Below are 11952 nucleotides of genomic sequence, written 5' to 3'. Positions count from 1 at the left end.
CAGAAATCCGCCTGCCTCTGCCTCCCAAGTGCTGGGATTAAAGGCGTGCGCCACCACTGCCTGGCCACCCTGGCCTTTTCTAAGACCGGCTGGCAGCCTGCTTCCCTGCCCAGCTGTGCAGCCAGCTTTGTGCCTGTCAGTTGTTGTTCAGAGCTCCTCTCCACTGAACCACATCCTCATCTGGTTTCTTTCCCTCCTTCAATACCCTCCTTGAGAAGCACCGTGTCTGGTACTCCGCTTCAGGACCCTACCAGAGCAGTTGGGGAGGTAGGTTGCTTGAGCCCAAGCCTAGTGTAGACATCAGGACGGGGCAGGCCCATGCTCATGTGGGGATGAGAGAGCCCAGGTGATGGCATGGGTCTCCTTAGAGGTCTACCCACTGCAGGGCACCTACATAGAGCTCTAGAGAAGTGAATTAGTAGCAAAGCAGAGGGTTAAATGTAGGTCTGAGGCAGAAGGACATGAAACACCCTGCAGGCCAGGGCTTTGGCTGAGGGTCAAGGGAGAGGTGCTCTCAGCTTCCCTAGAAGGGCAGGCTCTGGGGTCCCTGATAGGAATTCATCAGAAATTATAGCCTCTTGGGAATAGAGCATTTGGGGGAGACAGTCTGTGCCTCCAGTGATTCCCCAACCAGCTGAGTGCTTCCAAGTGCAGAGTTGACTACCTCCAAAAAATCCTTTTCCAGGAAGCTGGGCCAAGACAAAGGCTTAATTCACCTTAAAATTTGTTGAGACAGATTCTCTGGCAAGCACATAGCCCATGTTGAGGATGTTGCCATCAATGGAGCATGTAATCATGGACGCCACACCCATGCCAATGAAGGTGAGACTGAGAGTGCCTCTCTTGGTGATGATGTCCAGAGTTTCTTGAGCCTAAGGAGATCATATCCTTTAGCAGAGAGCAAATGTGGGAGCTCTACTCATGAGCAGCTGGCTGGTAGCATTGTGCCACTGAGATAGCCTGGCGATCTTTGCTTCTGCAGACTTGTTGGCAAGAGTTGGGGTCAGGAGCACAGGCTGCTTTTGGGCTCCAGTTGAACATTTGGGCCTGAAAGCACAGTGGTATCCACCCCCTGGCCCCACACCCGTGGCCACACCATGGTCCCAGGGCAGCAGCATTGCCTGGGGGCTGTACTCACCAGTATGTTCTCATGGGGTGAGAAGGACACCACCAGGGTTTGTGTCTCACCAGAGCATAGCTTGTTGAAAGGGGTTAGCCGAACGAAGGGGCCGTTGGGGTTCAACACTGAGAACTCCAACTGAGGATTATCAAGGATGGGGATAATCTTTTGCAGGCTCTGCCACATACCTCGCTCCCACCCCCAGATCTGGAAGCTGGCTCACTGGGCATGGGCAAGGATACAGTAAGGTCCTCATTGGAAACATTCTGGAGGGTGATCTTCTGTACACTTCGATGCCCTGAAATGTGTCAGAGACTCAGGTAATGGGGCCCCGAGGAGCACCCCTCTCAACAGCAAAGTCAGGAAGCAGATGGTAACTGGAGTGGCCCTGGGACCCAGGGTGGAAGCTGTGCTCTAGGGCGTGAGGCCTGTCAGTATACATCAGGACTTACCCACAGCGATATCACCGAAGTTAAAGACAGTCTTGCCTTTGTGGGATGTCACCACAATAAATGGAGCCACTGCTGGACACCACAGCTCCAGATATAGAGTATTATGGGGGCTAGAGCCAGGACAAGGACAAACAAGGGCAGATTAGGGTGACCCAGTGTCTCTTGGGCCTCAGGTCCGACCAGCAGTAGAAGAGGGACAGTGGGTTTATGGCCAACCACACCCTATCTTGGCTCAAGAACAGCACACCTGAAGTTCAGAGATTCCGTTGTCTTCCTGTCTTTGATGTCACCACTGGCAACAACACAGGGGATCACAAACCTGTCAAACTTCCCCTGGAAGGCTTTGGACAAGGTAGCTTGTGCAGTTTGGAACTCAGTGGAACTGGAAGGAAGCAACAAAGCACATCCATGCATGTTCCTATGACTCTTAGGATGTGCCCCTGGGATACAGTGTGGGACCAGGCCTTTCTCATCTGTAACGCTTATGCCCACTCTCTAGGGCTTGTGCTCAGGTAGACTCTCTGGGGAAGAACAAAGTATTAAGAGGCATTACTCGAAGCCACCATTGGTCCCAGATGGTGGAGGCCATACCAGTTTTATCTGGTAGGCTAGCTTTCCTACTCTTCTTTGGCTCCTGTAGGGAACCTCTTCCCCACTGCAGATCCTGGTCTTCCAGAGAGAGTGAGTATATGGTTTTGTCACTACATAGCCATATCCCTGGGTCTACAGGGACAATTTCTGGGCTGGCAAGGGGCCCAATCCATCAGAGTTTGCTTGGGCTCATTTGTTAATTGGGAAGGCTACAGTCAGACTGTGGAGTAGTCTGTTCAGGGTGACACAAGGTCCACAGGGATAACCAAGGAGAAGATGCCTAGCAAGAGGAGCCCTGGGTCCAGCTATTTCTGAAGCCAGCTAGTCCTGCAGATACTCTAGGCCACTGAAGCTTTGCTCCATTGCAAAGTGTGGGAAATCCTCTATTGAACAAGGCAAGTTTCGTCTGAGCAGGGGTGAGGGTTGGGAGGTGGAGGGCGTGGATATGGTGGGTGGGATGTAGATTGGGAAGACCCCTTCATTCTACCTGGCCCTGATCACTGGCCTCTGCATCTCTGCAGCTTGGGGAGTGGAGACCCGGGTTGGTCGCTCGCGGTTGTGAACCCGGACCGTAGACATGGACGTTCTCCAAAATTCTTTTTTTTGCACTGTTTCCTTCTGGAACTGTAACCAGGAGCAGATGCTGTAGGGCTGCCCCAGGGGCTCATTCCTCTGTACAGCAGGCTTTGCAATGGCTCCCCCACCACAGGGTTCTCTGAGGTCTGGCCTAGCTGCCTTGGTCTGCCTGCTTGCTGAGTGGTAGGAGCCACCAGTTCAAGTTTGGAGTAAATGGTGTCCTCAGATCAACAGGTTCCCAAGGGAGTACGACAACATGTGTGACAGGGGATTGACACAGTAAGCAACAGGATCAAGGAAGCGTCCAGGGCCACCTGGGAAGGCCCAGCACAGAGACAAGTTCATGGCCTGAAATGTCTGAACTTAAGAGAGACCCACCCATCGACAAGTAAGAAATCTGTACAGGTAGGGTTCATGACTATCTTGTACCTCTCTGCCTCATCAGGGGTCACAATGTCAGGGCTCTTTGCTTGTGTGTGTACTATAAAGACACGAGGCCATGGTGTGGCAGAAGGCCTAGGCTGGGTGCAGCATGCAAAGCTTGTGCGTAATATTGGGTGAGGCTTGGCTCCTGTTTCAAGGCTGCCTTCCCAAGGTGGTTTCCCTGTCACCCTTGGCGAGAAGCTATGCTGTGTTTTTATCCCAGTCTCGCCTTGGTTAAAACCTCAGCTGCCCTTAGGGCCAGCCTTGTCTCCCACTGTCTAGTGGTGCTTCCAGGAGAGGTCTTGCAACACAACCTTTTACTTGTCATGCTTAAAGCACAGTGCCAGGAAAGCTTGCCGTGTACTTTTGACACATGAGCTCTCCTTAGTACAGGCTGCAGCCCCAAGTGCCAGAGGCCCACACATCTGTACCCTCTTCCTTCTGCCAGGCCTTTCTTCTTTCCTCATGCCCCTCCCCTTTGGCCACTATGCACCTCCCCTAACATACTTCACGCACCACCGACACCACCGTCTTGGACTCTATTTTCTTGTTCAGGATCTGAGAGGCTTCCTCAAAGATTATCTCCTGTGGCAGTACAGGCTGAAAGGCCACCTGGACCAAACACCTCTGCAAAGAGACACTCAGATTGGCAACTCTCCCCCAGACAGAAGCCCAGAGGCAGAGGTGGCTCTGCTGGTACACCTCTCTCTTCTCATGGTGCTTTCTCTCTCTCTCTCTCTCTCTCTCTCTCCTTCTTCCCCAAGACAGAGTCTCTCTGTGTAGCCCTGGCTCCGACTTTTGTGGAACTCTGTCTGTAGATCAAGCTAGACTCAGACTCAGAGATCCACCTACTTCAGTCCCACAGAAGGCATGTGCCACTGAGCCTGGCTGCATTTCTCTTAAGGTTATTTGGTTTTGAGATTTTAACCTGATACTTGCCTTCCAGGAAGATTCTCCCTGATGACTGTAGACTGGAGTGGACTTTAGGCTATGTGTGTTGGGGGTCTGTTAACTGGAGGGGCAGAGAGCAGAGGCCTGAATGGATCAGAACCTCATCAGACTAGAGTAAGAAATGAACCAGGGAGCAGGGAGCCCTTCCCCATCTGCAGCAAGTCTCCATGGGACACAGCTCTGGAAAGATTGCAGGAATAAGTCCTGGGTGGGCAGGAATAAGTTCCTGGCCAAGCCAGGAACCCTGGGAGAAAGGCCGGGAAGCTCTACCTCCCGGCCTGTCAGTGGGGCCCATGCTCACCTTTCCTGGTAACACCGTCCCCACAGCTGGGGAGATGGTGATAGGTGAATTAGGAGGCAGCAAGAACTCAAAAGATGTTGGTCCCACTGGGGTGGCTTCCTCTGAACCAATCTGAGGCAAGGAGTGGATCAGCTTGTTCATGCTCAGGTGGGAGTTGATCACATACAGTGTGGACACAGAGGTGTCATACAGGGACGTGGCTGAGAACTTGATCTGGTAGTGGGACAGCTCCAGGGGTGGATGGACACCTACTGCTTGGCAAGACACCTTGAAGCACCTGAAAGCCACCAGTAAGGTGGTGTTCATCCTCTGCCATGGCATCTGTGGCCCCTCTGCAGCCCTGGGTGAGGAGGCACATAGCTCCCCACATGCTAACTATGATGGACAGCTCTGTTGTGCTGGTGACATCCCAGGCACCCAGGACTTATTCCTGCAATTGATTGGCACAGTTATTTACTACCTAGTTAACCAATTTGAAAAAAAAAAAAGTATGTTGGCTGATATATATTTTTTGGTGGGTGGCTAAAAAAAAGTGTAAGCAAAATTATATAAACAAAATAAAAACCTGTAAGTTGCTTTAAAAATAAGTGATTTCAGGGATGGAGGGATGGGCAGACCAGGGTCTCTCAACCTTCCTGACACTATGACCATTTAATACAGCTCTGCTTGTTGTGGTGATCCCAGTTATAAAGTTATTTTGTTGCTACTGCTTATAACTGTAATTTTGCTACTGTTGTGAACCGTAATATAAATATCTGATGTGCAGGATATCTGATATGCGCCCTCTAAAGGGGTTGAAATCCACAGATACTGAGAAATGCTGCCTTATAAGTTAGGAGCTCTGCCTGCTCTTGCTGATGACCCAGGATCAGTTCCCAGCACCTATGTGGTGGCTCACAAGCACCTGTAACTCCAGTTCAAGGGGAGTGAAGCCCTCTTCTGATTTCTATAGGCACCTCTATGTACATGGTACATATTCAGATAAGCAAGCAACCCACATAAATGTAAATTTAAAAAGTAGTACAAAGAGTTGATTTCTGGCTTATTATATTAAACATTTATTGTATTGACAATTAAAAGTTCTCTCTCTCTCTCTCTCTCTCTCTCTCTCTCTCTCTCTCTCTCTCTCTCTCTCTCTCTCTCTCTCTCTCTCTCTCTCTCTCTCTCTCTCTCTCTCTCTCTTTGAGACAAGGCTTCTCTGTATAGCCCTGGATGCCCTGGAACTCACTCTGTAGACCAGGCTGGCCTCGAACTCAGAAATCTGCCTGCCTCTGCCTCCCAAGTGCTGGGATTAAAGGCATGCACCACCACTGCCTAGCATCATCTTCTATCTTAATTACACTTGTTTTCTGTGCTGAGGATTGAATATAAGTCCTTGTGCCAGCTAAGATGGAGCTTGACTGTTCAGTTGCACACAACACTCATTACATGTGTTGTTTTAACCATTTGTTTTACATTTATATGAGTGGTCATTTTGCCACATGTCTATGTATTACATGCTTTTAGTGGTTCATGAGGGCATAAGGTCCCCTGGGGTTGGGGTTATAGATCATTATGTGCCACCATATGGATGGTGAAAATTGAACTCTAGTTCCTTAAAAGAGCAACCAGGACTTTTAATTGCTGAGCCATTTCTCCAGTCCCATTACATGCATTTTTAATGCTTTAAACCAGGACATGGATTACCCAATAAATTCTCATCTATAACAAAAGTGTGCTCTGGGGCTGGGGAGATGGCTCCATTGGTAGATCACTTGTCTGGTAAGTAAATAGACCCTTAGAGCTCCTAACTAACCCTTAGAACCCACAAAATGATTTGAACACATACTTATAATCCCAGCAACTGTGAGACTGGAGGGAAAAACAGACAACTCTTTGGAAGTATGCTATCTAGCTAGCCTGACCTACTTCATAAAGTTCCAGGCCAGGGAGAAGCTTTGTCACAAAGTGATAGTAGAAGGTGCCACACTCAAGGCTCTCTGACCTCCACAGGAACACACATACATGTGCATGCCCACACAGGTACCCAACTGTGCATACTAACCATGTATAAAATATGTTCAGATGGTCAAATATTCAAATATATAAGTTTATATCTTCTGGGGAAGAGAAATCATTAATATTAATATTAATACTTAACTGAATAAATGTATAAAGTATGGTAATAACTAAATAAAAAATATAAAAATTTACTGGAATCTACCTGAATTAAAAACCCTAAATAATTTTTCTTCAGTTTGTGTGTGTGTGTATTATGCATGTACGTATGTATATATATCATATATGTGTATGTATGTGTGTGTGTGTTTGCACATGCTATATAGTGCAAAGATGGAGGTCAGAGGACAACTTTGAAAGTTGCTTCTTGCCTTTTGCTTTGGTTAGAGGTAGGATCTCTGTCTGTCTGTTTGTTTGTTTATTTGAGACAGGGTTTCTCTGTGTAGCTCTGGCTGTCCTGAAACTCACTTTTTTAGACCAGGCTTTGAACTCACAGAGATCTGCCTGCCTCTGCCTCCCAAGTGCTGGGATTAATGGTGTATGTCACTATGCCTAGCCAGGGTCTCTGTCTCTCTCTCTGTCTCTCTCTTCTCTCTTTTATTTAAAAATTTTCTTTATATTGACTTTGTGTGTGGATGCGTGTGCGTGTGCGTGTGCGTGTGCGTGTGTGTGTGTGTGTGTGTGTGTGTGTGTGTGTGTGTAATGCATCTGTGATGGCATATGTGTGGAGGCCAGTTCTCTGCTTCTACCAGATCACCAGGCAAGTGCCTTCTCCCATTGATCCATCTCACTAGCCCAAGGCTCTGTCTTTTTGTTGTTCACTGCTACATACGTCAGGCTGGTCCTTGGGTTTTATGAGGATTTTACTGTCTCTGTCTTCCAGTCTGACATCCTCACAGTCCTTAAACCTTTTTTTGTTTTGTTTTTGAAACAGGATCTCACTGTACAGCCATGGCTGGCCAGGAATTCACTGTATAGACCCAGATGGTCTCAAACTCACAGAGATCTGCTTGCTGAGGGTTGGAATTAAAGGCATGCTTCATTGTACCTGGCTCAAATCTTTAAATTAAAATTTTGTTTTAAAAACTTTATATGTGGAAGGGCAGTGGTGGCACATGCCTTTAATCCCAGCAGAAGCAGATGGATTTTTGAGTTCAAGGCCAACCTGGGCTACAGAGTGAGTTCCAGGACAGCCAGGGCTACACAGAGAAACCCTGTCTCAAAAAAACAAAGAAAAAAATTATGTGTGTATGTGAGTGTACATGTTCAACTGTATGAGTTTATGTGTACCATATGTGTACAGGAGACTGAGAAAGTCAGAGAGGGCATGGTTGCCTAGAAGTGGAGTTATAGATGATTGTGAGCCACCAGGTGGATGGTGGGAACTGAACCACCTGGGGTCCTCTGCAAAAAGCAGTGAGTGCTTTTAACTGTTGAGCCATCTCTCTGACTTCTTGTTTGTTTTGTTTTTTGTTTGGGGGTTTTTGAGACAGTTTTTGTTTGTTTGTTTGTTTGTTTTTGTAGTTCAAACTGGCCCTGATCACATTTCATGGCCAAAGGTGACCTTCACTTTTACGCTACTGCCTCTGCCTCCAACATGTGCTATTATAGTCACTTATTAACATACCTGGTTCATGTGGGCCTCCAGCATGTGAAACAAGAACTCTACCAAGTAATGCCCAAGGTACCAACTTGCAAAGGCCAACACACTGTAATAACAGCAGACTTCCCAACAGAAACCCGGGAAAGCTTTGACAGTGACTAAAGAGTGACTACTTACACCAATATACTTTTCACAGTGTACTGACACGCACACACATACTCATGTTCACAACACTCACGTTTAAGTAAATCAAAATTTCCTTATCTCCTCACATACAAGGGTATAACTAGTACAAAGTCAAAGGTCATGGGAACCCAAAACCTATCTCTTCCTGGGTCCTGGGCTCCTATTGGCCACCAATACTGTCTATTCCAGCCCTGAGGTCAGCCTAGTGAGATCTGAGGAGAAGAGGGTTGGAAAGAAAGGCATGGGTCATGTGCCCCCTCTTGTCTAACAGGCTTACCGGTTTATCTCAGATTTGCAGACCAGCTCAAATTTGTATTCCTTGGCCTTGATGGGCTGGAAGATCAGATCGAGTTGCAAAGTTTCCAGTGGCAAGATCGTCCCAAACCCATCATTGGGCTGGATGTCCACGTACTAGAAAATGGGAACACATTATAATAAAAAATGAAAGCCATGCTCCTTAGAGTAGCTGGTCGGAAATTATGTACCCTGTGTGGGGAAGGAGGATGTGAACATGCTAGTTTTGAAGCACACATGGAAGGTATGAGAGATGTGTGTGCATGTGCAACCTTATTGAGTGTGAGGCTAAAGCGAGCTGAGTGTGGGAATGGGTAGGGGACAGCCTAGCTCTTTAGGCTGATGGCAACCAGGCCTGGGCATCCTTTTGGACTGTCCTGTGGGGCTTGGTCAGGTTAAGTCTTGGAAGGTCTGCAGCTCTTTTGGGTGTACCTTACAGCCAAAAAATGAGAGGTCAGGGAGGAGGCCTTTCCCTGGCAAAGAGAGGGTCAGCCAGGAGAAATGGAGGGCGGCAGAGTTGCTGACACCTGGGCCTGGAGAGCAGCTGTTATGTCCCACCCCATATACCCAGGGATGAACACAGCAGGTACCTTGGGAAGTCCAACGAACCCAAACTCCTGGGGCAACAGTGAGAGGTTGGTAAGGCAGATCTCCGTCCTAATAGCCTCATAGATTGTGCAGTAGCCAAAGTTTATCTCTGAGGGGTTGATTTCCAAGTCTGAGGTGGTGACGATGGCTTGCACAGTGAACCTCACTGGCTTGATCTGTGGTTCAGAAGGCAAAATATGTTCCCAGCCACTGGGAGATTTATGCAAAAGCTCCCAGATAATAAAGGCTGCCCTGTTGCATTGTGGCCAACAGCATTCTATTTCCAGAACATGACTTCCTCAAGCAGCCCAGTCCTCAATCCTCAGTGTTCCCCAATGAATGAGCATCTGGGTCAGAGATCCACAATGGAGGTGGGCAAGCAGCAGTGTAAAGGGTCAACTGTGGCAGTAAGTGAGTAGGACTAAGCTTGTGTGCACAAGTTGTTTGTTAGCACACACATATGTGTAGTCCTGTTGATGGGAGCATAACAGATGTGTGTGTGTGTGTGTGTGTGTATAGTACATTCACATGTATATACCCATTCAATTATGCATGCATGTTTCTTGTGTGCATATGTGAGTGAAGTATTTGAAGCAGCATGCTGGGACCAGAATAAGAGGGGCCTTTTACTGGCCCACATGTGCCCCTTTTGTTTCATACTACGTAGGGGTTGTGTGGATAGATGCCAAAGTTGCCTGTCAGGCCACTGGGCATCATTAGCTGCGAAACGAGGATAGGTTCTAAAATTGGGGCTCTGTGTGTGTAGGTATTGTTACTAGGGGTACAGGGTTTGGCCTCCCACAGCAGCCACCTGGTCCCTGGAGACAGTTCCAGAAAATGTCCTGTACAGACCTGGTCAGCTACCCGGATGGTCATCGGAGCCTCCAGAACGCGACTGGCCGGGTCAAAATACTTCCTTGCATCTTCTGGGAGGGATTGTCTGCAAGAGGTAGGATTCACTTGAATATACCTTTCCTCTTTATATTTTGTACAATAAAACTATTGTAAAATGGAAGGGCAAGGGCGAATGAGAACATATATACATCACATGTAGGTAAAATGACGTTTGTATGAATTGACGTAAGGAAACCCATTCCTTTATATACTAACTTTAAAAATGAAATGTCTTGCCACTGAGTGGCCCACCAAGTCGGCTAAGCAGGACTCACATGGGCTCACAGGGAATGAAATGGAAAGCTCAAGGCCTGCAGGGGGGTCTGCATCAGGTCCTCGGTATGCCATGGCCTTAGCTTGGTGTTCTTGTGTGACTCCTAACAACAGAGTGGGTATATCTCTATCTTTGATTCCTTTACATGTTCTTGAGATTCCTTCCCTCCTGTTGGGTTGCTTTGCCCAGCCTGAATATGGGGGCTTTTTGCTTCGTCTTAATTATATCTTGTGTTGTCCTGTTTGGCTGCTGTCTTTTGGAGGCACCATCTTTTCTGAAAGGAAATGGAGGGAGATCTGGAGGAGAGGGGAGGTAAAGGGGATCTAGAAGGAGTGGAGGGAGGGGAAACTGTGGTTGGGATATATTGTATGAGAGAAGAATCTATTTTCAATTAAAAAAATTGATTAACTTGGCTTAGCCAGATGTGGTGGCACATGCCTTTAATTCCAGCACTTCAGTGGCAGAGGCAGGTTATTCTCTTTGTGTCTGAGACCAACTTGGTTTCCATAGTGAGATCCTGTCTCAAAAAAGTACCAGAAAAGGGGGGGCTTAGTTTAATTATGCCATATTCTTCTATTCCCCCTACTCGCTGTGTGAATCAAGACATCATATTTTATCTCATAAATATGTACAACTATAACTACACAATTAAATTAATTTTTATGGTTTTATTTTTAGGGGGAACTCATGAATCACTGTTCATATGTCAAGTTCAGGGGGTAACTTGGAGGAATTTGATCTCTCCTCTCTTGTGGATTCTGGTAAGTGAATTCAGGCTGTCAGGCAAGCCATCTCTTTAGTCCAAAATAATAAAAGTTTTAATGATGTCCACACTCCCAGGTGCTCTAGCATGCCCAGGATCAGAGATGAGGAGGACATAGCATCTGTCCCAACACTGGGAATAACTGGGACCAGCGGGACCAGGCACACAGGAACTCCACCAGCCCAGTGGCTCAGGTTCCTTCTGGTCCCACAACACCCAGAGGAAGCTCCACTCCCGGGTGCTCTAACAAGCCCAGGGTCACAGGATCCCAGAATCATAGGATCACAGAGACAGCTTGACTCTGAGGAGTTCTGACACAATCATGATCACAGGAGAGACCGGCTCCAGTCAGATTTAGCAAGGACAGGTAGCAGTAGAGATAAACAGATGATGGGGGGCAAGTGTAAGAATATAAGCAACATAAACCAAGGTTACTTAGCATCATCAGAACCCACTACTCCCACCATTGCAAGTCCTGGACACACCATCACACCAGAAAAGCATGATTCAGATATAAAATCATTTCTCATGATGATGATACAGTACTTTAAGAAAGACATAAATAGCACCCTCAAAGAAATACAGGAGAACACAGGTAAACAGCTAGAAGCCCTTCAAGAGGAAAGACAAAAATCCCTTAAAGAACTACAGGAAAACACAATCAAACAGGTGAAGGAAATGAGCAAAACCATCCAGAATCTAAAAATGGAAATAGAAACAATAAAGAAATCAGAAAGAGAGACAACCCTGGAGATACAAAACCTAGGAAAGAAATCAGGAGTCAAAGATGCAAGCATCATCAACAGAATACAAGAGATAGAAGAGAGAATCTCAGAGGTAGAAGATACCATAGAAAACTTTGACACAACCGTCAAAGAAAATGCAAAAAGCAAAAAGCTCCTAACCCAAAACATCCAAGAAATCCAGGATGCAATGAG

The 11952-nt window shown here is 47.1% G+C and overlaps 1 protein-coding gene across 6 annotated transcripts in view; it reads right to left on the bottom strand.

Moving 5' to 3' along the window:
* Cfap74 (cilia and flagella associated protein 74) overlaps positions 1-11952 on the bottom strand; it is a 65894-nt gene that overhangs the window by 2629 nt on the left and 51313 nt on the right. For 3 of the 6 annotated variants that reach the window (XM_031379746.1, XM_031379743.1, XM_031379742.1), the window contains exons 23-33: positions 9936-10023; positions 9086-9259; positions 8479-8612; positions 4415-4691; positions 3679-3789; positions 2651-2787; positions 1820-1954; positions 1573-1682; positions 1363-1418; positions 1139-1258; positions 717-872 (exon numbers count right to left, since the gene is read on the bottom strand). In XM_031379746.1, the coding sequence (XP_031235606.1) occupies positions 717-872; positions 1139-1258; positions 1363-1418; positions 1573-1682; positions 1820-1954; positions 2651-2787; positions 3679-3789; positions 4415-4691; positions 8479-8612; positions 9086-9259; positions 9936-10023 (1498 nt within the window). Of the gene's footprint in view, positions 1-716; positions 873-1138; positions 1259-1308; positions 1419-1572; positions 1683-1819; positions 1955-2650; positions 2788-3678; positions 3790-4414; positions 4692-8478; positions 8613-9085; positions 9260-9935; positions 10024-11952 lie in introns of all 6 variants that reach the window. The other 3 variants (XM_031379744.1, XM_031379747.1, XM_031379745.1) reach the window with 3 other exon arrangements.

Source organism: Mastomys coucha, unplaced genomic scaffold, assembly GCF_008632895.1.
Source record: "Mastomys coucha isolate ucsf_1 unplaced genomic scaffold, UCSF_Mcou_1 pScaffold18, whole genome shotgun sequence".
Lineage (NCBI taxonomy): Eukaryota > Metazoa > Chordata > Mammalia > Rodentia > Muridae > Mastomys > Mastomys coucha.
The sequence above is the reverse complement of the archived record's forward strand: the minus strand, read 5'-3'. Positions and strand labels throughout refer to the sequence as shown.